The sequence below is a fragment of the Pleurodeles waltl genome, chromosome 7, assembly GCF_031143425.1.
Source record: "Pleurodeles waltl isolate 20211129_DDA chromosome 7, aPleWal1.hap1.20221129, whole genome shotgun sequence".
In the NCBI taxonomy this organism is placed as follows: Eukaryota; Metazoa; Chordata; class Amphibia; order Caudata; family Salamandridae; genus Pleurodeles; species Pleurodeles waltl.
Window position 1 is genome coordinate 1215812794 of NC_090446.1, and position 26984 is coordinate 1215839777.

General features: G+C 47.1%; 1 protein-coding gene across 1 annotated transcript in view; it reads right to left on the bottom strand.

Moving 5' to 3' along the window:
* TBCD (tubulin folding cofactor D) overlaps window positions 1-26984 on the bottom strand; it is a 1666801-nt gene that overhangs the window by 1278810 nt on the left and 361007 nt on the right. The window contains 2 exon segments of the mRNA XM_069200356.1: window positions 3629-3703; window positions 15756-15816. Of these exon segments, the coding sequence (XP_069056457.1) occupies window positions 3629-3703; window positions 15756-15816 (136 nt within the window).

Sequence of the window (26984 nt, forward strand, 5' to 3'; positions counted from 1 at the left end):
GCTGTCTCTGAACTGTCCTTTGGGAGGCCCGGCGCCTGGTAACAGCAAAGCTTTTGCCATGGCTACCACAGGTGTGATGAGCTCTTTCAGCTTTAATGTCCCCAGTGCCCTTCTGGTGGTTCAGCCAACTGATTCTTGGAGTTTCTGCTTCGTCCTAAGGCCAGTAATCAGGTTTTCCCAAAGCCAGGCACGTAGAACAGAGTCCAACTCTGCTAGCCCAAAGTGCAGCAGGTGCAGTTGCTCCAGCGTCACAGCCTCTCTTTGTGCACTTCCAACAAGTGAAAAGTGGCCTTCTGCTTGCTCTCCTTCCAAGTCCAGTGAGTACTGAGGATCCACGTGCCAGGGTGCAAATATGTCCCAGGAAAGTGCCCTGAGGGAACCATATGGTCATTAGCCAATGGGCTACTTGGTCCACTCCTACCTAGTGACCACGTTCCTGTGAAGTGTGGCATCTGGCTAACCCAGAAGGCCATAGTCTTGCCCCCTTCAAGATGGCACAAACCTTAGCAGGTCTCAGAGTCCTCTCACAGTAAGAAGAAAAAAAACAGCACCATCAGTCCAAAAATGTAGGAGTGAATATGCAAATAGAGGCATTTTCTTACAAGCACTGAAAAACAACAGCCCATAACATGAGGACCATCGAACCAGGGATGTGGAAGAAGCAATGGACTATGAACTGTCAAGGGATGGTAAGGGTGTGGGCGCAGGGAAATGCAGCAAAAGCCTCAAGGGATTTGTATATAGATCAAGAGCAGTTTGAGCTTTAACTTAAGTCTTGAAGACTGAGGGCCAGATGTACGAAAGGATTTTACCCATTCTGTGTCTATGGGAAAAAGCTTTCGTACATATGGCCCTGAGTGACTTATTTCTGTTAATGTTTGCTCACTTAGGGCCTCATTAGAACCCTGGCATTCAAAGACCGCCAGGGATGGTTTGGCGATTGCACCGCCAACAGGCTGGCGGTGCAATCTTGCCTAATACGACCGCGGCGGAAGCGTCACGGTGGCACCGCCAGGACCAGTGTTTTCCACCACGGTGGACTCGGCAGTTTTAATCCTCCAGGGCAGCGCTGCTTGTAGTGCTGCCCAGGGGATTACGAGTCCCATTCCCGCCAGCCTGTCCATGGCGGTTCGGGAAGGGGAGTGCAGGGGCAGTGCAGGGGCCCCAGGCACAGCCCCACACTGCTTTTCACTGTCTGCACAGCAGACAGTGAAAAGCGCGATGGGTGCAGCTGCACCCGTCACACGGCCGCAACACCGCCGGCTCCATTAGGAGCCAGCTCCCATGTTACAACCGACATCCCCGATGGGCCGGCGGGAATGTCAGAATGGGCACGGCAGTTACACCTTGGCGGGCGGTGTAATGAGGCCCTTAATCTGTAAAATAACTGTGTCTATTTGAACTTTGCCACTGTGACAAGATAACATGTCAGCACAGATCCCACAAACATGGTACAGCAGTTCTATGGGGCCTAAGCAAGCAACAAAAACATACAATGATCTAAGAATGTGTCATGAGATACAGCAAGGCGGTCGAACACTTGCCACTCAGTACGTTTAAACATGACAACCATATGTGCAGAGGGAGTCCTTGAGTCCCAGTGGACGTTGATCTCTCAGAAGTGGCTAGAAGTTACATGACCACTAACACAAGAGGGCAATCATCACAGCTCTCCGATGATTAAAGCCCTAAATTCTAGTTTGAATCAGACTCATAGCCAAACCACAGCCCAGGTCAGTGTTTAACGCAGCCTGGTAACATGGCGGCCTCAGTACTTCAGGACCCCATTAGGTCTACTGAACCACCCATAGCTCTCTTGCAGAAGATGGTGTAAGCCATGTCAAATATTAATGAGAGCCAAAGAGTGCTTATCGTTAAAAGTAAACACACTCATATTAGCCCAAGTAACCATTTGGTGGTTAATAATTGAAAGGAAGTGGCCAGACCCTAGTTTTGTTTTAAATTGGGGTGTAGGGGATGACATCTCTCCATCTAGAACAATATTATCACCTGAACTAATAAGAAAAAAGTCACCGGAGTAAATGCACATCTGCATAACATTAAACTAGGTGGACCCTTCTATATTTTGGAAATATCCCATTTGCAGATAACCTTTTGGAATATTCTATGAAATCTAGAATTGGAACAGATTTCCTAAAATACTCCGATTTTCTTTGCAGACTCATTGAAAGTCAGAAATCTGCACTCCATACGAATACAATTGCACATTATTTTCCCTTTGATATTCAGCCCTCAATGACGAGGTTACTAACAGCCGGGAGTGCACAGGTGTAGAGGCTGTAAGAGCAGAAAAGGGTGTGGAGAAGAGGGGTACTGAGCAGCGGTAAATAGATGCTATATCATGAATCTATTTTATTCCAGTATATGATTAGAACTTTCCAGCACTATGTGGAATTATATGTACGGAAGTGAACCATTCCTATTTGTCTTTTTAGGCAATTTAGAGTATCAAGTAATTTACAGGAAACCTCAACAAACACTGTTCTCTGCTATCTGGTGTTTCTTATAAACGTGCAGAATGCACCATTTTTCTGCAAAAATAAAACGTGCATTTTTTTTAAGAGTTGCCCTACTGGTTTTGGGAAAGCAGTACATTGAACATAGTAATAGGGTTGAGAGGTGAAAGTCAGTTCCGTGAACTAGAAGAGAATTGCCAGCAGCCCTCTGGAAAATACGAAGTAACGTGAATTGCATGCCTTGTACCCATGCACTACATTGGCAGGCTTATGTGCAGCTATGGATTTGCGATGTTAAGGATGGCAGAATACGCCAAAGTCACTCCAGTATATCATGTCATATAATTTTCAGGTCTTCTGGGTGTAAAGGAACATGGATGCAGTGTAATGTGATGTGAGTTGATGTGCGGGCATACTCAGCCCTATATTCAAAGCATTGTCAATTCCAGTTAGTTGTCATTATGCTAGATAGGTGTTTTCAAACATGAAAAACTGCGTTTTTTGACCAAAAATAGTTGCTCTTTGGGCGAAAAGGGATACTCTACACTGCAATGCTAAACTGAAACATGAACTGCTAGGATGAAGAAAAGGTTTATAACCAAAAGAACGATTACAAGCACTGGCAATTACTTACAGACATGCATTGCAATACAAAGTTTCGATATTCAATTTTAAAACACACATTCCACTAATTTTGCAGCTCTTAATGGAGGGTTTCACTAAGAACACTTTCAATGACTTCAGATAATTACTTTCTTAAATCTTTTGCACAGTCTGGAGTGCATACACAAGGTGCATGCCTTGATTCTTGGATGAAAGCACTTAATATGGGTTTATAAGGATGGTGTGTGGTGTTAAGCTCATGGGGTATATGCCTATTATTCATTCAGAATAAAACATATACACACTAATTCAATGTGTTGAAATAATACCCATTACCAGTACATCACTATGGCATATTTAGATGTTTACGTTTGTCATCACTGATCCTTTTATTTTAGGGGTACTCTCGTAGCCTGTAATCCCTTCATTCCGCCCCCCACATTTCCAAGTAGGTCATGTTTGGTCCTTTTTACCCCAGCCACATAAATTTGTGGTTATAACGTCCTGGTTACGAGCCAGATGTTTTCATTTAATTTACACACGCTTACCTGAAGCAATCTAGCACAGACCCAACAACATCGTCTGCCAGCTCTTTGGGAAGCCGCCCAGTCAATCGTCCAATCCTATATGAGACAGGAAAATGCAGAACTGTTTTATTTCTAGATCTATATATGTCTTTCAGGTTGAATCAGCCAGCACATATTTCTTAATATTATAGAGAAAAGGCCATGGAAGCACTACAACATGCTTAATGACGTGCCCAAACAAGAACACAATGACACAAAAGTAAAATGACCATTATTCACTAATTCTAGAAGTTCAACATATCCAAAGGATGATCCATATCCAAGCTGAAGAAAACGTTTTTCTTCTTTTAAATCATCATTAGACAGGAGCCATACTTCAGTATCAAAAATCTACTTTATTGGTAACAAAATCCAGCCCAGCCAACGAGTTTCGTCCTATCAGGACTTCATCAGGGTTCTTCTACCCATGAGCATTTCATATATGAACAGCTCTCCAACATTCCCTCCAGTCGTCGGTCCTGAAAGATCATATTACTTCCCAGTGGGATCCATGAAGAATAGCAGCCATTGAGGCTTCTATTCTATATGGATCCCGCTGGGAAGTAATATGATTTTGCAGGACCAATGACTCAAAGGAATGTTGAGAAGCTGTTCATTTATAAAATGCTCAAGGACAGAAGATTGAAGTCCTTACAGAACGAAATGCGCTGGCTGGGCTGAATTTTGAACATTTTGAAAAATGTATTACTATACTTGTCCATTTTCTCTGTCCCTCCAGGGGAATCCACAAACACTGGGTACCTTTTAAATGCCTAGGATGTTGGGAAAAAAAAGACACAAATTTGGCATAGATGGCTTATCAGGACAACAAGCTATGAGGGCCTAAGAGTGAACTACCCCAAATAGCCAATAAAAGGCTTAGCACAGGGGGACAAGGCCTAGCAGCAACGGGGTTAAAAATGAATGCTTTGTTATAATACATTTATTTGTAAAGTGCACTATCACCCATGAGGGTTTCCTGGTTCGGCGCATGTGTGTGTGTGCCTAACAGTTTCCACAGTACGTTGGGTAATTGAAAAGTCAGATCTTCAGCTTCTTTGCGGAATTCAAGAAGAGAGGAAGATACTCTCATGTGGAGTGAGAGGTTGTTCCATGCTTTAAGAGCGAGATAAGAGAATGCTCATCTTCCTAATCTGGCTTTGTGTATGCATGTGATGTGTGCAAGTAGGAGTCCTGCGGAGATGTCTGGGTGACAGGTAGGGGGGAATGCGACTGTTCACATAGGTGGTGCCTGGGTTGTGTAGAGCTCTGAATGGGTGTGTGAGAAGTATAAATTGAGTGAGTTTATGTATTGGGAGCCAGTGTAGTTCCCTGAAGCGCAGTGTGATGTGAATTCTTTATAGGAGATTGAGGATGAGTCTGGTTGCTGTATTCTGAGTGGTTTGTAGTCTTCTAGTGAGTTGCTTGGTGATCCCAGCATAGAGATTGTGTTCCCATAGTCGAATTGCTGGTGACCATGGCACGAGTGACAGTTTATTTGGGAGCCATTTGAAGATGTTTCTCAGCATCTTCAGGCGTTGTAGCCTGATGCAGTGACAACGTTGACCTGTGCAGTCATCTCTAGTTTGCAGTCAATTTGGAGACCCATGGTGAGGTATTCTTGCCTGAGATCACTACTTATGTCTTGCCGGTGTAGAGCTTGAGACAGTTGGCTTTCATTGAGTTATCGACTTCAGGCATGCAGGTGGTTAACTTGTTTCTTGGGTTGGGGTTCTTGTCCGAAAAGGAGAGTATGAGTTACATGCTGTCTGCCTAGGAGGTTGATGTATGTGCGAATTATGTTGGCCAGAGTGATCATGTATGCATTGAAAAGGGTGGGGAATGAGCAATGAGGCACTCAGTAGATCGGGTTGAAGGCTTCCGAAGAGTAAGGTGCTAGGCTGACAGCTTATGTTATATCTGTTAAGAAAGAGCAGATCCAGTGGAGAGCTTGTCCTTTGATGCCAATTTTGTGCAGGCACCTGATGAGGATGGGGTGCGAGACAGTGTCAAATGTTGCAGAGAGGTCCAGGAGGTTGAAAGCTGTTGTGTCTCCTCTGTCAAGGATCTTGGTAACGTCATCTATAGTGGCAATGAGTGCAGTTTCTGTACTGTGGTTGGGCCTGAACCTGGAATGTGTGGCATCAAGGAGCTGGTGGTTGCTGAGGTGGTCGGTGAGAAGTCAGTTGAAAAGTTTCTCTAGGACTTTTACCGGGTATGGTAAGAGGAAAGTAGGTCTGTAGTTGGAAAGCGTGGCTGGGTCAGCAGATAGTTTCCTGAGCAGGGGCATGATGGTGGCAGGTTTGCAGGGGTCCAGGAATGTGGCTGAGACGATGGAGGCATTGAGGAGGGGTATTAGGGCTCCGATGATCAGGATGAGTCCTCTGGTAAAGGAGAGGTGGGGGCAAGGGTCAGATGGAGCACTTGAGTGAATAGTCTTCATGGTAGCAGCGGTTTCGATGGTGGTGACGGCAGGCCAGTAGGTCAGGGTTTGTTCTTCAGCTGTGATGGGAAATACTTAAGGGTCGAAGTTGTTGTATATGGAAGTGATTTTGTTACATAAGAATTCTGAGAGTTTTTTGTGAAGGCCTTCGGAGGGGGTAACATTGCTGGAGGTGACAGAAGGCGCAGTGAAATCTTTGTTGATGGCAAAGATTTCCCTGCTACTATTAGCACTGGCATCTATGCGATCTGCAAGGGCCCTCAGTGATCTGTATCTGTTAGCGGTAACGTCTTAGGGCTGATTTGAAAATGTCTTTATCTGCGGTGTCTCGACTTGTTCTCCATATGCATGCAAGTTGCTTGCAGTGATGTTTCATCAGCCTGAGTTCTTCTGTGTACCAGCTGGCCTGTTGTCAGGCTCATGCCACTGGGTTGCGCTTGAGGGGAGCCAGGGTTGCTGCACATGTGGTTATCCAGATGTTGAGGTTTTTGATGGCTTTCTGCAAGTCACTGGTATGTTTGCACCAGTGATTAGAGATGCTTTTTCAACTGCAGAGGGCGGTTTTGGTGGTGGTAGGCCTGTGATGTTGCAGAATTGGCATGCTGAAACTGACGAGGACGTGGTCTGTCCAGGCCATTGTTGCTGGCTTTTCGACTGTGATGTCGCTGAGTGAGGAGAAAATCAGGGACAACAGGTGTCTGGTGGTGTGAACTGTGTTGCAAAATCATTGTCTAGAACTTGGTCTGCATTTTTGTTTTCTGGCAGCACCTCAGTGCCTCCTTTTCGAGGGCAGAGCTGAATGCCTGTTCCATGCTTCACTCTCCTCCCACACTCTGAACAAAGAGAGGCTGCAGGCTGCCAAGGAATTTGGGAATACACACCTACCATAGGCATAGGGAGGAAGATGAAAGGGTCTTAGCTCTTGTTTTTGGATCATACCTACATTCAGGGCAGAAGGGGGTGACACACATGCATGGCACCCCTGGGTATGAACTGACTTACAGGTTCCACATGACTTTGAGCCCTGCCAGGCTGAGGTCACACAGGAAAACAACACGAAGTGGCATGGTAGAAACCTCAGACCACCATGATTCAATTGTGATTAGGTAGACCATTTTTGCACTGGAATCGGGATTATCTCTTTTCAGCCTTCTGAGAGTTACCAGATAATGATATCAGACGTCAATCGTTTAAACAGAAAATTATTGGTTAAGTATTTCTATGGGTTAGCCAAACTTGTGGCAGACTGGAATTGGCAATGTGTGACGTACTGTACCTACAGGAGGCTAGACCTATAAATGTTCTCAACTTTGGCGCAAATATTGAGCCCTTAGTGCTTGGACCTGTTCCCATTCAGAATGAATAAGTACTTTCCCAAGTTGTTGAGCTGTACTAAAGAGGCAGAAGGTACAACACCTTAATCAGAAAACAGGCCAGGATTTACAGTTTCCACTCCTACATGTCATAATTGTTTCCTTGAATTCTAGTTCAGACCAGGAAGAAAGGGACAAGGCTGAATGCCCCTACCGCCCCATAGAAAACACAAGGATAATTTTTAATTGTGAAAAAGCTGTCATTTAGAGACAGCAAACATCTTCTACAGGGATCTTATGAGCAACCCTGTGGTGAACCGCTACTGCCTGATGCAGGTAATTCCTGACACTAGTGGGCTGGACTATTTCCAGGCACAATGAGGAATCTAGTCCCCCTTAGAGGGAAACTGCAGTCTTCTTCAGGGTGACCTGGGTCTCAGATACAAGTGAGAAAGTCAGCTTATGGTAGATGGACAGACTTGTATCCTCAAGACTCAGCAGTGTCATTGTTTTATCTTTCATACAGTTAAGATTTCTCAGTTTTTGGATAGACATGAAAAACTAGCTACTGAATATGGTGAGAATACTGATGACTTTGTGGGTACATTTTCCATAGGTTCCTTGGAAATTAAGGGGGTCATTACAAGGTGCAGTGGTCAGGACCGCCGCTAACGTGGTGGTCCGACCACCACATTAAAACCCAGGCGGTTAGACCACCAGCTCCCCCAGGATCATGGATCCCCGTGGCAGAGATCGTAATCCGCCAGGGCTGCGCTATAAGCAGCACTGCCCTGCGGATAACAACCTTGTTCTCCACCAGTCTTTTCATGGCGTTAACACAGCCATGAAAAGGCTGGCGGAGAACAGGTGCAGGGTCGGCCCATGCACTTGGCATGGGCAGTGCAGGCCCCCCCCCCCTGCCCAGTACCTTTGCAATGTTCACTGCCTGCTTTGCAGACAGTGAACACTGCGAGGGTGCCGGTGCACCCTGCTGGCTACAGCATTCTCGCCGGCTCAGTTTACGATCCGAAGACAATTCTGTAGCCTATTTCTTGCTAGGCCGACGGACAGAAACTCAGGTTTCCGCCCGCCAACCTAGCAGGAAACTGAAAATTACTCTGGCAGGGAGGTTGACGCGTTAGCGACGGCCACTCTGTCGGGAGTTTGGCTTTCCCGTCTGCCAAACTCGACATGACCCCCTAAGTGTGATATAGTTTCAGCAGTTACTGATGAGGATACAAAAGGCAAGAGGAGACCATAATACTTCATTAAATGGCGGTATTTAAAAATCATGACTTTTCCCCACACACATCAATGGTTCATTGTAGTTCATGATCTGTCACAAATGGTAAACATATTTCACTTTGTAGGTTATAACAAAATGATTATTGCTTTGCTGTTATTGAAACTCTTCAATAAATATTACTTTTTGAATCTATGGATTTTGGATTGGGCAAGGCCTGGTGACTGTTAAAGAGACTTACATCCTACCATTTGATTTAAAATAGTGCTGTTTATTTCCCTGCAAGGAAATGGCTCCCTGTTGTGGTTACCCCCCACTTTATGCCTGATACTGATGTTGACTTGACTGAGAAGTGTGCTGGGACCCTGCTAACCAGGCCCCAGCACCAGTGTTCTTTCACCTAAAATGTACCATTGTTTCCACAACTGGCACACCCCTGGCACACAGATAAGTCCCTTGTAAAAGGTACCAGTGGTACCAAGGGCCCTATGACCAGGAAAGTCCCCAAGGGCTGCAGCATATGGTGTGCCACCCTAAGGGACCCCTCACCCAACACATGCACACTGCCATTGCAGATTGTGTGTGTTGGTGGGAAGAAAAAGGCAAAGTCGACATGGCATCCCCCTCAGGATGCCATGCACACAAAATACTGCCTGTGGCATAGGTAAGTCACCCCTCTAGCATGCCTTACAGCCCTAAGGCAGGGTGCACTATACCACAGGTGAGGGCATAGCTGCATGAGCAATATGCCCCTACAGTGTCTAAGTCTATTCTTAGACATTGTAAGTACAGTTGTGGCCATATGAAGTATATGGTCTGGGAGTTTGTCAAAAACGAACTCCACAGCTCCATAATGGCTACAATGAATACTGGGAAGTTTGGTATCAAACTTCTCAGAATAATAATCCCACACTGATGCCAGTATTGGGTTTATAAAAAAAATGCACACAGAGGGAATCTTAGAGATGCCCCCTGTATTTTACCCAATTGTTCAGTGCAGGACTGACTGGTCTGTGCCAGCCTGCTGCTGAGAGACGAGTTTCTGACCCCATGTGGTGAGGGCCTTTGTGCTCTCTGAGGATAGAAACAACAGCCTGCTCTGGGTGGAGGTGCTTCATACCTCCCCCCTGCAGGAACTGTAACACCTAGCAGTGAGCCTCAAAGTCTCAGGCTTCATGTTACAATGCCCCAGGGCACTCCAGCTAGTGGAGATGCCCGCCCCCTGGACACAGCCCCCACTTTTGGCAGCAAGTCCAGGGGAGATAATGAAAAAAACAAGGAGTCACCACCCACCAGTCAGGACAGCCCCTAAGGTGTCCTGAGCTGAGGTCACCCCTGCCTTTAGAAATCCTCCATCTTGGTTTTGGAGGATTCCCCCAATAGGAATAGGGATGTGACCCCCTCCCCTCAGTCAGGAGGCACAAGGTGGGTGTAGCCACCCTCAAGGACAGTAGTAATTGGCTACTGCCCTCCCAGACCTAAACACACCCCTAAATTCAGTATTTAGGGGCACCCCAGAACCCAGGAAATCAGATTCCTGCAACCTGAAGACGAAGAAGGACTGCTGACCTGAAGCCCTGCAGAGAAGACGGATACACCAACTGCTTTAGCCCCAGCCCTACCTGCCTGTCTCCCCACTTTGAGAAAAACTGCAACAGCGACGTGTCCTCCAGGGTCCAGCGACCTCTGAAGCCTCAAAGGACTACCCTGCATCTAAAAGGACCAAGAACTCCTAAGGACAGCGGCCCTGTTTCAAAGAAACTGCAACTTTGCAACAAAGAAGCAACTTTTAAAGACCACAAGTTTCCAGCCGGAAGCGTGAGACTTTCCACTCTGCACACGACGCCCCCGGCTCGACCTGCAGAAAACTAACTCTACAGGGAGGACTCCGCGGCGACTGCGAGCCTGTGAGTAGCCTGAGTTGACCACCCTGAGTCCCCACAGCGACTGCCTGCTTCAAAGAACCCGACGCCTGGTAAACACACGGCACCCACAGCCCCCAGGACCAGAAGTATCCGACCTCCAGTGCAGGAGCGACCCCCAGGCGGCCCCTCTTCCTAGCCCAGGTGGTGGCTACCCCGAGGAGCCCCCCCCCCCCCCTTGCCTGCCTGCATTGCTGAAGAGACCCCTGGGTCCCCCATTGAAACCTATTGCGAACCCAACGCCTGTTTGCACTCTGCACCAGGCCGCCCCTGTGCCGCTGAGGGTGTACTTTCTGTGCCTGCTTGTGTCCCCCCCGGTGTCCTACAAAACCCCCCTGGTCTGTCCTCCGAAGTCGCGGGTACTTACCTGCTGGCAGACTGGAACCGGGGCACCCCTATTTCCATTGAAGCCTATGTGTTTTGGGCACCACTTGAACCTCTGCACCTGACCAGCCATGAGCTGCTGGTATGGTAACTTTGGGGTTGCCCTGAACCCCCAACGGTGGGCTACCTTGGACCCAACTTTGAACCCTGTAAGTGCTTTACTTACCTGTGAAACTAACAAATACTTACCTACCCCAGGAACTGTTGATTTATGCACTGTGTCCATTTTTAAAATAGCTTATCGCAATTTTTGCCAAAACTGTACATGCTATTGTGATGATTCAAAGTTCCTAAGATACCTGAGTGAAATACCTTTCATTTAAAGTATTGTTTGTAAATCTTGAACCTGTGGTTCTTAAAATACACTAAGGAAAGATATTTTTCTATATAAAAAAACCTATTGGCCTGGAATTGTCTTTTGAGTGTGTGTTCCCCATTTATTGCCTGTGTGTGTACAACAAATGCTTAACACTACCCTCTGATAAGCCTACTGCTCGACCACACAATAGAGCATTAGAATTATCTCTTCTTGCCACTATTTACCTCTAAGGGGAACCCTTGGACTCTGTGCATGCTATTTCTTACTTTGAAATAGTACATACAGAGCCAACTTCCTACATTCCCCTATATATAAGCCCCTGTTAATACAAATGTTGCATGGTAGGGAAGAGGGCTGTAGCCATGAAGTTTTACTAATGGTTGCACTGCTGTAAATTGTCTGTCTACGTACCAGGGCCCCCTGGTTATGTGTACAAGGGCTTGGAAAACTAACCAATTATTCTTACCAATGTTACTAGTGTCAGTTCGCAAGATGTTGACTTACTTACAGCAACACCGCTCACAAAATAATAATCCCATAACAAAGGACAACTAAAAATTACATTTTTGGAAGCATTTTGGAAATTCAGGACTAACCCTCCCAAAGTGAAATAGGAAATAAAATATCTAAATTGCAACTATAGTTTTAGGACTCTAAATGTTTTCAAAGAGATAGTAAGTGCTACCAGCTTCCTTTTATGCAGTTTTTGTACACAGCACAAGCAAAGTAACAATTCTATTGGACAGCACACAAAAACAGTTCACAGCAATTATTTCACTTTTCCACGTCATATTTGTTCAATAGACATCATACATGGGACTACCGGGGTGCTACTTGCCTGGCTCAGTGGTGCGGTACTCACTGTAAAGGAACCAGCACACATGGGGACCAGCAAACTCTACAGTAATTGTGACGTTTCAGCTAAGTGACAAAAATTCACTCACAACTAAGTCCATTGCCAGATATAGAGACCACCTGAACGGTCAGTATCAGCAGCCTGTGGGGGAGTTTGCCCATCCTCATGTATCACCGCTCCCAGCCAGATAGGACTGAAAAGGGCTTCAGATATCCTGGGGACGTTACAGTTGGGGAGTAATTTACCATATATGTTGGATTGTGTATTACAATACGTCATGTCTCTATCCCATTCTTGGTGTGTGGGTAATGGACCACGTCCTCACTGCATAGCCACTGTCTCTTCGCTAGGAACAGGCCTTTTGCAGTCAGGCGACGAACCTCCTTCGGTATCGCCTTGATAAATCCAAGCAATTCCAGCCACGGCTCCGATTCCAGCAACTTACTAAAAATGGAGCTCAGCTCCATGAAGACTGCACACCAGAAGCTCTGAACACCTGGGCAACTCCAGGCCAAATGCAAAAAAAATGCCAATCTCCTCTGATCACTGAGCACACCTGACACTATAATGTAGGCTGCAGTTATATAATCTAGCTGGGGTGTAATACACTTGATTAAGATGCTTAAAATGTATAAGCCTATGTCTGCTACTGAGGGAAATCGTCTTGGTTCGTATATGAGGCAGGTCCTGTGGACCATGCACCCAATAGGGTGCAAACTGAGACTGCGCAGCCAGATAATACAATTCCAGATTTGGCGCACCCATGTTATACAAGAGACTTGCCCGCCCGCGCCAAATGACACAGCAGAACCCGTAATTTGTCGAAGACAGCACGGGTAAGTATTATCCAGATATTCAAAAATAAGAATAAAAAGCATGGCAGCACCAAAATCTTCATGATGGCCACTCTGCCCGCCAACGGGAGGGGCAGTTTAATGCAGAGTTCCACTGCCTCAGCCAAGCGGTGTAATGTCCAGCTACAGTGTGCAGCACTGATGATTTCCTACTGCACACAGTAGATGTGGTCTCCTCAGCAATGTGAAAACATGCTAAAGTACAAGGGAATCAAATCATGCAGTCTCCTAATAAATACGGTATAAGTAATGTATTTTACAGGAACTTTTCCTCATTTTTCAGCCACTTTATTATTTTCTTCCAGTCAGTAAAAACAAAAAAGTTACGTATACCATTACAACAATGGGAACATGTTAACTCAAGAAGTTATTGTTATCTGGAGAGACGTTTTCATACATACAATAGCCCTCAGTAATTGGGACTACAAGCCTAACCTTCAAACACTGGGGTAACATACTCAACGCTGACGAGAAGGATCATCCAATTTCAATTACTCCATTCAGTTGTACCTCCAACTTTTGCAAATGAAAAATAAAAGGTCTGGGAGAGGCCCTCAAAGAGCAATCTTTCTCAAACTCTCGAGCACCCAACTATAAATATGTTGATAAGGTAATGTGCTACACTGTTTTACTCTCCCTCCTGCTGATCCTGTCTATCTCTGTCACTATTGTTCCTTGCCTGCAAAGAATGTATTTCATCTTGTCAGTTAGTAGGGTTTGGTGACAGGGTGACTGAATGACAGGGATGTCTTGTTTAAATATGTGTGGTATCTAGTGGATAAAATTACATTGGCACACTTTTGGACCTTAGTCCATGGGAATTTGTATGCCTTTTTCTAACTTCAGTTTTTTTAGTCTATCTGTACAGAATGTTATTATCTGCACATCTGTCTGTAGGTTTCCAATGAACTAATCCTGAGGAAACCTCCAAGGAGATCACCAAATCCATATCAGATCAATGTGGCTGATAACAGAAGTCTGCCTCACTGGGGAGTGGCCTTGTAGTTCTTGCGAGACTGTTCCCATAGGAGCAATAATTGGTCATGCCAATCACCATCTAAAAAACTGATCATACCAATCACAGTCTATAAATACCACCATGAATGTCTCACTAGCTTAGACAATAAAAGTAGCATGCCCCTGCAGGGAATCCTGTATACCTTCCTTACCCATGCAAAATTGTGATATTTAGCCAGCAAAATGGTCCTCAAGGAACTCCCTTACCAACATGGGTAAATCTTCATCAGACTGAATAGAAGAAAAACCCATAAATCAGATATTTCCCACTCTTCTTTAATTCTTTATCAACTTAATTCAGGACTCCAACAGCAGCGTTGCCTCAATGGCACTTTTACGGAAAGCTGAGAACTCAATTCCTGTTCTCTTCATAGACTAAGGGGCTCATTACGACTTTGGCGGGCGGCCTCCGTCGTCGGGATGACCGCCTTTGCAGCCGTCCCTCAATGAGCCCTATTACGAGTTTCCCGCTGGGCCAGTAGGCAGAAACAGCGTCTCCGCCCACCAGCCCAACAGGGAACTCACCACAATATTGACGCCAGCTCATAATCGAGCCGGCGGCAATGTTGCAGTGCATTAGGTGCAACAGCACCAGTCGTGCTTTTCACTGCCTGTAATTCGGGCAGTGAAAAGCGCAACGGGGCTATCCATGGGTGCCCCCTGCACTCCCCATGCCAAGGGTATTGGCAGTGCAGGGGCCCCCAATTGGCCCCCAATTCCCCCTTTCCACCAGCCTTTGCATGGCAGTCCGACCGCCCTCGTTTCTGGTCTGCATCACCAATTGTGAAAATTTCACTAGATGCACCAATGGTTACTACATCTGCAGACCTGACGACTCATGTTGTCAGACCTTATCACCGCTTTTTACATGACCACTAGGTGAAAAGCCAATATCAAATGGTGAACACAGGGTGAACCTGAAGGCCCTACATGGAGCAGATTTCCAGGTTGTATGTTGGAAGCTCTGCATCCTTAAAGTACATTAGAATTTTGCATCCTGATTAGGACGGTGGAAGAAGGTTCAGTAGCCATTGTATTTAAGAGCCCTACAGAGTCTTCTTAGGGTGTGACAACTCAAAGCTCCGCCACCCTCTCAGTTTCCCAGCCCCTTTAGTCGGTGAAAAGCTGAAGCAGCAGCTGTTCTTCAAATCCCACCACTTTTACACTTTTAAAAAGTTTTCTGGGCCGGCATGCGTGTGACTTAAGTAAGCTTCCAACATGTTCCTGCATCCTATTGCAGTCTAAGCGCACGCAGGAACAGCCTCGGCAATAGACCAGAAAGCAGCTACCCATGCATTCCTTTCAAAATGTATTGTTGATCCTTCTTTACCAAATTTGATGGTCAGGCGCCCGTTTTAATCTCACGCGCATGATAGATATTTCCATATTATTTTCATAACAGTAATCCTCAACCTGCAGCTTACTCCGAAACTGGAGACACAAACACATAACTCTGTCCCACCCTGCTAACTAAAGCATCTCTACTGCAAGTCATACGTTTAGTTTTCTTTTATCCATGATTTAAACGAGAATACTTTCTGATGTGGCCCAAGGATCGGTGTAGGTTTGTGGCAGTCACTCCATACAACGGGTTAGGAAATAGAAGCTGAAAGGCAGAGGCGAACAAGGTTCCCTCCGGCATTATTAATCCGTGGCAGGCAATGTTTGCTCAAGCAACTGTGAAAAGCCTTCAACTGCCGTGCCAGAAATGAAGCTATTAATTACTATTTACAATAAACCACAGGAAGGTTAGCTTACCCTTTAGCTGCGGACCATCTGACAATGGTGTCTTTGTCCTTCAGCCCAACCAGCAACTGCTCTGTAAAAGGAATATAGGGAAGAGTTGTTCACTTTAGTACAAAACTCACTTGGCAATACACCATTTCTCAGCATTGTTTAAGCTACATTTTTTTTTTTTTTTTTTTTAAATGAAGGTTAAACAACTTATTAACCGCTCAGTTCGCGCGTTCAGGTAATCTAGCATGCCGCTCTAGGTGGGGATCCTGCTGCAGCCATGACTTGTGTCTACTGGTAACTGTTACCTGAACCTGCTGAACGATTACACAACCAAGCGCCAAACGCATATTCCCCGCAGCCGAGCAGTAATATAAAACAGAAAGAAATCACTGATTGTACGTTCGGAAGCAATTACTATTTTGAGAAAACAAAACTGTGTGCACCACTAAAGACAAAAAAAACAGAATATGGTAGAAACAGCTCACTGCTGACATATTATTGAGGAAGGCTACGAAAATGTTGCTTCTATGTTCAGGGATGGGTGTGTGTGTGCATGTGTGTGGATTAAGGTGTGGTTGTGCTATGTGAGGTTAAGGGGTAAATGTCACTAAATGTATGTAAATGTGTTAAGAGTGTAATCATTGATGTGCACGCAAGATAATCTCTTGCATGGTGTTGGTCTGCGTTGTTGTGACCTACAGTCATTTTGTATTACACTTCACACCCCAGGCAAAGTCACAAAGTGCTCCTATTTTGGGTTCCTTGGTGTCCTCCGGAGTACAAGGCTAACACGATGTGGAGTGTGGTTTAGTCTGTATGAGAAATGTATTTATTTTATTTATTTTTTAGTATTTAAATAGCCCAGACCTAGCTAGCAGGGTATTGGAGCACATTACACTCAACTAGAAAAAGGACACATGTAACTTAATTGATGAGGGTTGGAATTAGTCATTTTGCTTAGCGTTTAAAATAAGAAAAAATATGTTGCGCTGGCTTTATTTGCCTGAGGATCACGGACTGTGACTCATAAAGAAAAAACACAAGAGTGTCTAATTGCAAGTCAGGGGAGCAGAGAGGATGAGTGTAAGGAAATGCCTCCTTGGCATGGTTACCCCCTAACTTTTTGCCTTTGCTGATGCTAAGTATGATTGAAAGTGTGCTGGGACCCTGCTAACCAGGCCCCAGCACCAGTGTTCTTTCCTTAAACTGTACCTTTGTCTCCACAATTGGCACAACCCTGGCACTAAGGCCCTCATTCTGACCTTGGCGGTCTTTTCGCAAGACCGCTGAGTTACCGCCGCGGTGAAGACCGCCGACCGCGGCGGTGTGCCGCTGTGCGCATTCTGACCGCTGGGAGCGTTCCGCCGGAAAACCGCCAGCAGCCACACTGGCGGTCGGCGGGAAAGTGGAGACTGGTCAACCTCCACCGCCACGCCAGCAGAACACCGCCCACAGAATTACGACCCACATTTCTTGTGGCGGTCTTCTGTTGGCGGTCTTCTGTTGGCGGTCACGTCCCTATGGCTCCCGTCGCCTCCCGGAGGACCAACGCACAAGGTAAGTTGATCGTCCGTGAGGGGAGGGGGTGGGGGGGTGTTGTGTGATGTGGGCGTGCATGGGGGTGTGCGTGTGAGTGTGTAGAGGGGGTGTGTGAGTGCGTGTATGCGGGCGGGGGGTGCTGCTGTGTCTATGGGTAATGTGTGCTGTTCGGCAGGTGCGCATGTCGGCATGTATGTGTGCGGGTATGTGTCCCCGTTGTGTATGTGTGTGTAGGGGGTGTGTATATGTGCATGTTGGGGGTGTGTGCATGTCGGGGTACATGTATGTGCATGTCGGGGTGGGGGTGGGGAGGGGGTTCGTACCACCTCTGGGGGGTGGCAGGGGGGTGGAGGGTGTGGGGGGAGGACTCGGGTGGGTAGTGGGGGGTGGGGGAGACCCCTATCAGTGCCAGGGAAGGAATTCCCTGGCCCCGATAGTGATTACCGCCATGGTTCGCACGGCGGTTCCCGCCGCAAGAAACCGCGGCGGTAGGCAGGGTCATAATACCCTTGGCGGTCTTGGGACGACCGCCGGGCCGGAGTGCGCAAACTCCAGCCCCGCGGTCATGACCGCCGTGGCGGTCGGAGTGGAGAAGTAGCGGTCGGTCGCGGCGGGGACCGCCGCGGTCAGAATGCCATTTTTAATACCGCCGGTCTGTTCGCGGTCCGACCGCCGTCTCTCCGCCGACCGCCAGGGTCAGAATGAGGGCCTAAGTAAGTAACTTGTAACTGGTACCCCTGGTACCAAGGGCCCTGGTGCAAGGGAAGGTCTTTAAGGGCTGCAGCATGTCTTATGCCACCCTATAGACCCCTCACTCAGCACATGCACACTGCTTCACAGCTTGTGTATGCTGGTGGGGAGAAAATGACTAAGTCGACATGGCACTCCCCTCAGAGTCCCATGCCAATCCCACACTGCCTGTGGCATAGGTAAGTCACCCCTCTAGCAGGCCTTACAGCCCCAAGGCAGGGTGCACTATACCACAGGTGAGGGATTTGTGCATGAGCACTATGCCCCTACAGTGTCTAAGCAAAACCTTAGACATTGTAAGTGCAGGGTAGCCATAAGAGTATATGGACTGGGAGTTTGTCAAACATGAACTCCACAGTTCCATAATGGCTACACTGAAAACTGGGAAGTTTGGTATCAAACGTCTCAGCACAATAAATGCACACTGATGCCAGTGTGCAATGTATTGTAAAATACACCCAGAGGGCATCTTAGAGATGCCCCCTGAATACATACCCGACTTATAGTGTAGGCTGACCAGTTCCTGCCAGCCTGCCACACACCAGACATGTTGCTGGCCACATGGGGAGAGTGCCTTTGTCACTCTGTAGGCAGAAACAAAGCCTGCACTGGGTGGAGGTGCTTCTCACCTCCCCCTGCAGGAACTGTAACACCTGGCGGTTAGCCTCCAAGGCTCACCCCTTTTTGTTACAGCGCCCCAGGGCATCCCAGCTAGTGTAGATGCCCGCCCCTCTGGCCACTGCCCCCCATTTTGGCAGCAAGGCTGGAGGAGATAATGAGAAAAACAAGGAGTCACCCACCAGTCAGGACAGCCCCTAAGGTGTCCTGAGCTGAGGTGACCCCTGCCTTGAGAAATCCTCCATCTTGAGTTTGGAGGATTCCCCCAACAGGATTAGGGATGTGGCCCCCTCCCCACAGGGAGGAGGCACAAAGAGGGTGTAGCCACCCTCAAGGATGGTAGCCATTGGCTACTGCCCTCCCAGACCTAAACACACCCCTAAATTCAGTATTTAGGGGCACCCCAGAACCTAGGAAATCAGTTTCCTGCAACCTGAAGAAACAAGAAGGACTGTTGACCTACAAGCCTACAGAGAAGGAGGAAGACGACAACTGATTTGGCCCCAGCCCTACCGGCCTGTCTCCAACTTTGAAAACCTGCTCCAGCGACGCATCCGACAGGGACCAGCGACCTCTGAAGCCTCAGAGGACTGCCCTGGACTAAAGAACCAAGAAACTCCAGTGAACAGCAGCCCTGTTCAAAACCAGCTACTTCTTTGCAACAAAGAAGCAACTTTCAAAGACTGCACGTTTCCCGCCGGAAGCGTGAGACTTCACACTCTGCACCCGACGCCCCCGGCTCGACCTGCAGAAAACAAACACCACAGGGAGGACTCCCCAGCGACTGCGAGCCCGTGAGTAACCAGAGACGACCCCCCCTGAGCCCCCACAGTGACGCCTGCAGAGAGAATCCAAAGGCTCTCCCTGACCGGGACTGCCTGTAACAAGGGACCCGACGCCTTGAACCAACACTGCACCGGAGCCCCCAGGACCTGATGGAACCAAATTTCGACGCAGGAGTGACCCCCAGGCGACCCTCTTCCTAGACCAGGTGGTGTCTGCCCCAAGGAGCCCCCCCTGTGCCTGCCTGCACCGCTAACGTGACCCCCGGGTCTCTCCATTGTTTCCTTCCTGAAACCCGATGCCTGCTTTGCTCAATGCACCCGGCTGCCCCTGTGCCTCTGAGGGTGTACTTTGTGTGCCTTCTCGTGTCCCACCCGGTGTCTTTTTGAAAATTGATTATAAGAAGACAGTGACAATTGACATAATAAAGTGATATTGCTTTCCATTGCAAAATCCTGTTTAGGGAGAAGACATGGTTTTAAAGGAGAATGTTTGATGTGATGTTTGAGGCAGTTAGAAATGTGTGTGTGTGCGTGGGGTGAATAAGGTTCGTGGTGGGTACCTTTTTAGCAGTGCTTTGATAAATTAGTAATTTTGATAAATTAGTAATGTTAAATATTGTAGAAAAAGAAAAGATTTTCTTGTGAATTGCCAAATAAATATATTAATATACATGCTGGAGTCTGAGCTATAATTAGTAAAAACATTATTTTATTAATTGTTAAAGTTGTCAGGCAAGGTTCCCAATATAAGGCAGGAAGGTTGGCCATGAGCCTACGGAAGAATATATATATTTTTTTAATCTCTTTATTACTGTAAAGAACACAGCACCATATACATTCGAGCGCCTGGCGCTGCTCTAATCATATTATAATATGTGATCCAGAATTAGAACAAGAGAGAGAAAGGAAGGAAGAGAGTACCAAAGAAAGAGGACAGAACAATAATGGTCGACTGTGTGAGATAATCTAAAAGGCATTCCGAGAGAAGGTAATGAGACGTAACCCAGCTGATCATTAGCGGGATTTAGCCTAGGTTCTGAGCTATATGATGGGGGAAAGGGTAGTGGGGAGGCAGGGGGTGGGGTGGGGTGGTGAGGAAAGGAGGGCGCAAAAGAGGAAACAGTGTTATGGAAGGGAGAGGTTATGTCCTTGGCAATAATATTTTGATATTCCACATCACTTAACTTGGTGGTCAGCTAGAAGCATGCGGAGGAGACTCCAGTGCAGGCCCCCAAATACTGCCAGCCATCCTAAGATCTGCCCCTGTGCTATTCCCAGTGGCGCGTCATGATCTAAACCCTCCTGGATTGGTCCTTTGCGTCCATTATGTGTTATCCATGGTACGTTCGTTCGTGCCATATGTGCTGTGTGATAGGTTACGAGTAACGTGTGAGTTGGGATCGTGATGTGTGTCTCCGGGCCCCACGATCAAACTGGATCCTTTTCTATTTCATATATAAGTGTGTGTTGGTTGGCGCTGCCTATGTGATCATGGTGGACGGTTATCGTCTTTAGCTTCAAGTGATGTAACTAGTGCGTCCCATGTACCTATCTCTTTAATTTGCATCCCTCTGTTCCGAAGTGAATGCAGCACTTGAGCCTCTGCTATCGCCCACTTCAGCATATTTCTTATCCAATGACCGGTATTTGGTACATTCGGCACTTTCCATTGCATCACTATTAGGCGCTTTACTTGTTTCTTCCCTTTCGGGCTTGGACGGATACCCAATAAACATGATGCATGTATGGGGGAGAGTGGACGCCCGATCAGCTCAGCAGTCAGAGCAGTTATGTCCTGCCAGGCACGTAACAACGGCAGACATTCCCACGTCATATGAAAAAAGGTTGCATCTGCATCCCCGCATCGTGGACATTCCTGAGGAGACTGAGGAAACGTGTTGCAGCCTGTGCGGAGACAGATAGGGCTGATGTAAGTAGTAGAATTGAGTGAAGCAAAATCTAGGATTGCGAGATATTGTTCGTACCAAACCAAGTGTCATGCCCCATTCTTGTTGGTTTAACGGAGCGGGGAGAACTCCATCCCACCTGACCTTCGCTTTGGGCTGGACCACCTCCGGGCTTCCTAGTAAGGCTTTATATATCTGGGATATACTGCAATGCCCTCCCAAGCCGTAAAGCAGTTCATGCAGTATAAGCGATGTTGGAGGTTCTCTATCTCCACATTGCCAAGTCAGACGTGTGAGTTGTTGTAGAGCATAATATATCAGGAACCATCCCCGTTCCACTTCATATGCCAAGGAGAGTTCGGCATATGTCATCATGCGGCCTTCTAAGAATATGTCCCCAATAATTTGTAGGCCTCTCACGGTCCATTGATGTAACTTATGTTCTCTGGTCAATTTAGAGATCCCTGGTATGGATAGTAGTGCAATCAGTGCTTAATTTGTGCTTGTTGTTTCCGGTGCTCAGCACCGGCACTTATTTGTGAGGGCCGGCACTTATTCTTCTGCCTAAAGCATTTGCTGCAAGTAAAAAGACACATATGGGAAAGACGAAAGAAGGAAAAACTAAAAAGCGTCATAAAGGGAGAAAGTAAAAAATTGCAGGATGAGCTGAAGGGGCAGGGGTGGCCGTATATGGATTGAAGAGGCCCGAGATGGCTTCAGGATTACGCTGCCTCAGTATTCAGTGCTGGCAGATTTAAATTACAGCAGCCACATGTTTAAGAGAAGGGGTTTGAGCACCGGCACCTCTTTATTTACAAATTAGGCACTGAGTGCAATCTGGGGTGAGTATGGGGGGGTCCGATTCCTGCCAATGCGTCAAGGTATTATGCTGACCAGCTGGACTATTGCGATCCAACCACCATCCCAACACATATGAGCATCCTAGGATGGTGTGTACTAACTTCGCCTCTGAGTTCAGTATCAGGGATCAGTAGCGGTAGAGCAGTGTAGTGATAAAGCATGCGCGGGAGAATAATCATTTTGGCAATTGCTACCCTGCCCATGGGCGATAGCGGGAGCGATCTCCAGAAAGGCAAGGATCCTCTAATTGATTGAAGCGTGCGCCCTAGGTTGCCCTCCCTCAGGTCGGCGACACCATGGTATATTTGTATGCCTAGGTATTTAAAGGTAGTGTGTGCCCACGGAAGTGCGTGTGTCGGGGCAGTGGATCGGACATCCTCCGGTGTCTGCACTAGTGGGAACAGACAGGACTTGGACCAATTTACTCGAAAGCCCGATATATCTCCGAATTGGTTTAATAGTTGCAGCATACACGGAAGCGTGGCTGTGCAGCTACGTAAATATATCGGCGCGTCATCCGCATATAGTGAGATAATCCGATGACCATCCCCATATGGTATACCCCATTCCTGAGCTCTCCTTCTGAGCCGCCAGTGGTTCAATCGCCAAGGCGAACAAAAGCAGACACAGTGGACATCCCTGCCTCGTGCCCCTGCCGATTGGAAACCCGGCCGATATTATCCCACCCGTTTTAACCCGAGCAACAGGGTCAGTGTACAAGATTTTTATCCACTTCATGAAAGCACTCCCAAACCACAGTTGGTTCAGCGTCTCCACCAAGAAGGGCCAGCCGAACGTATCAAATGCCTTCTCAACGCGATCATAATCGAGCTAGGGCGTGTCTTTCATGAGCTGCAGTAGACGCCTGATGTTTATAAAGGTGTTGCGTCCCGGAATAAAGCCCGACTGGTTGTCATGGACCAGCAGTGGCATCAACGAGCGTAGGCAATTTGCCAAAATCTTACCTATTAGCTTTCAATCAGATACATTTGTTGTAACGCAGCAGCTTGCGTCCCTGCCAGCCCTGCTGGGATTGGTTCTTCTGAGTCCGCCATTGGCTGCGGCCTAGGTTGTTTTGGCTTGACCATGATTGTATAAGTTGCTATGTCGAGACCGGGGGCACCAACCAACCCCTGCCCCCTGAGCTGTCAAGCAAGTTTCTTATCCATAGGTGGGGTGAAAGACCACCCTGGCCGGATCTATCCCCTATCGCAGCACAGACGTGAGAGTTACATTGTCTTATGAACCCCGTATGCCGATGTCGTAGATGGGGTTACGGTGAATATATAACAGCGCTTTGTTCAGCTATAATGATTGTGGCCAGTTCAATGTCCAACTTCAATCTTGGTCCATCCTGTGCCGTCTCAAGTTTGTCACTGACAGTTCAGCTGAGAGGCGGTCAGAAACTGCGGCTGGGCTATATCACGGAGGGCCTGCCTCATCGAAAAACCCTATGTCAGGGCTAGCTAGTCGCAAGGGTAGGTGAGCGTTTGTGACCCGTGTAGATCCGACGTGCATAGCTATCTAGTGCTAACTGTAAGTGCTTGGATGTCAATCCTGGGCCTTGCAGGACAACCCAGGCCATGACCGGAAGGCTCGTGTTGTCAGGGGAAGACTGAGCAGTTGTGCAAGCGACTGTCCCACTTCGCTGGAGTGCACTACAATCCAATCCACTAGTCACAAAATGCTGGGTCTCACTTCTGGTGCAGTTGCCACCCCATCCGCCAATCGCGACAAACCTTACTACCGCATTAACCTCCCACGTAGTCTCTTTGTCACCCTCTGCCGTTCTTGATGGCGCCCCCAGGTCCTGCTTCACTCTCCAGGGCACTGTCGCACTCCAGCACGCCGTGCTGATGTTGTCACCCGTCTTCCGACGTCCCAGCCAGCAAGTGTCCCCGACGATCTCCGCACGGCCACCCTCACCCTCCTGGCCACAAGGCCACGCTGTTCTCAGATATCTCTTGTTGGCGATACTGCGTTTTCAAATAATTCTGTGAGACTGAAGCAGGCCAGGTAGCTGTGTCGAATCCAATGCGCTCGGGTGTGATCTCCCGGTCCCGCGGGCTGATCCGCGCAGGGTGAATGCTACTCACGCAGAGGTATGGGGCGTGGTCACAACATCGAATCCCAGGCCCTGTCGGTCAGGTCTGCAGGCCTTAACCCCTTCTACAGGGGGATCCTCCAATCTTCTGTCTCCACGCTGCGCCACCGTTCAGTTGCGGCCCGCGATGCACAATCTCAGCTCCAACAGCGAGTGAGAGGCCCGGACCTTGGGCCCCATGACGCCACTACACTGTCGGGGAAGGGCACCGGTCCCTCCTCTGTCCTCGCTGACTCAGAGCGCACTACACTGCACAGCCGAGGCCAGCCGAACAAGTAATCGTCTCTCTGTCGCCACGCAGCCACTCTCAGCAAGGCAGCGAGCACCGGGGCCGGACGGAAGGGAAGAATTGAAGAATTAATTTTCAGGCCACGATTGGAGCTCTTAGAAAGCATCCGCACCCGCCGCCATCTTGGACACGCCCCTCCTATGGAAGAATACTTCATGTCGAAATGCCACTTCTCTAGGCAGTGACAAGTGTCACCTTTCTTGCCATTATAACCCACATCACTGATTCAACGGGTAACTGAAACTTGCTTCCCAGTGACAATCGTGCACTATTTCGAACTAGGAGATCTGCTTCATGGGATTTGCACTTCCAACTAAATGTCTTTGTGTCCTTTTGGCTAATGCATTGCATTTCTTCAGAATTCTTGTGGACCGGTCCCTGCAATAGGTAAGTAGTGTCTGAATCATTCACAAAGCTGCCCATGCTGATTGAAAATAGGATACAGGTAGTGGTCTTATTGGATATTCTTCGTTTTTTTCTCAAGAATTTGTAGATGGCCAAATCTAGGCTGTCTGCGTTGACTTGGCTCTTGCAGTGCACATTACATAATGCAGAGTGCTTGTAATAACATGTTAATTCGTTTTTATAACTCCTAAAAAGTACAAAGCCTTTGATTTATTGCACATTGACACACATGTACAGCCGTCTTTTATTTCAGTGTTGTTCAATGCACATTGAGCCCGATGGTTCAGGCCTTGTTTACAAGTTGTTATTGACAAACAAGAACTGCAGTTTTAGTTATATCAGCTTTTCTACTGCAAATCACTATCCTCTTATCAAGTCGTTCTCACATTCTTCCCCGTGAGAAGAGCTAGCCCCTTGCTCGTTAGTGTGTATCTTGAGTTTTGGTTTATTCAAGTGCTCTTTCTTTTGCTTAATAAATCAAAGAAATTTACAAAAGTACCATAAAAATGTATTGAATTGAACATCAACATGTTCCAATGGTGAAGCGCTTGTCCACTGACAGCGAACTGCACTTAGAGTATTTTTCTTGCATGCTGTATTTTTGCATTTAATTTGTGTTAGATGTCCATGAACTTTCTGGAGTCTGTTTTCTTTCACAGTGCTTTAGTATCCATCCTGCTCCACTGTTTGCAGCCACATGGGCATAATGTGGGATATGTTTTCGAGGAATTTCAGGTCTTCTGCGAACTCCCAACAGAGGAATTTTAGGCATTTTTAATGTTAGAACTATTGATCCTGTCCATGGGTGGCTATTACTTCTCACATTAGGGATGATTTCTTCATCTGAGGTGGTCTGGACAAACTCAGTCTCAGGATCCTTGGTGTACTCATTAATCACGCCAACGGTTTTCTTGGCATCTTTGAAGCTGTAGATGTCAGAACTTCTCCAAAAACAAGGAAGGTTTGGGATATCCAATTTGATCACCAATGCTGGCCTTTTCCCAAGTCTTGACGCTTCGCATGCAAAGGAACAATTTTCCATTTCAGGTTTGATGCGAGAAGACCACACTTTCCCATGAACTTGTGATTGGGTTTGAGAATACACTAATATCTGTATTTGGCCAGTGAAAAGTGCATAGAATCAGAGCCCTGGTGCACCTAAGCAGGCGGCTATCATTTTTGGCTTACAGTTCTCATCATACAATATGTAGGGAGATTGCTTGGGTTGACGGCATGTGATGAGACTGTCCTCGTAAGGTTCTTTCCATCTGATTTTATAGGTAGCTCATGCAGCTATCAGGAGGAAGTCAGCGATCAAATGCAAAATTGGTGAAGTAATATCGATTTCCACATATTATTCCTCATATAAGAAGTCTGTATAGAATTACAAGTAAATAATTTCGAATCACCGTTACCTGCCTTAATTCTTGGTGGGGAAGTCAAAGTATCGTGAATTACTGTGAAACCTTGCATGTTGGTCTTATTGTTAAAGCAATATGAAACAACATTGCAGACACAACATACCAATAGCTATAATTAATCAAAGTAAACCAAGCAAGGCCTCAGTATTAAAAGAATCACTGACTAAATACCCATAAAAATTGGAGGAACAGAGGAGGTAGGTAGGCAGGCAAGTAAAGAGATGGGCTTTTAAACGTGGTTTTCCTGGATCCCTGCTGATCCTTGGAACGATCCTGGGCAACTGAATCTTTGATCTGTGTTATGTTTATTTAGTCATCCAAATAAGCTGTGTAACCTGAGGGTAGCTCTGCTGTCTAATGTCTCATATTCACATTTGTGTAACCTGGAAGATAGCTCTGCTGTATGACATCGGAGCCTGTAAGGTATGTTTCACCAGAGCAATAGCTCTGTGGACTAAACACAGGGTCTGTGGTTCTGTGTAATCTGTAGACTAGCTATTTGAGTCATCATGAGGATGTGAGGTGGGGCATTGGGATGGAATGAGGATGTGGGGTGCCCCCTTACCATTCC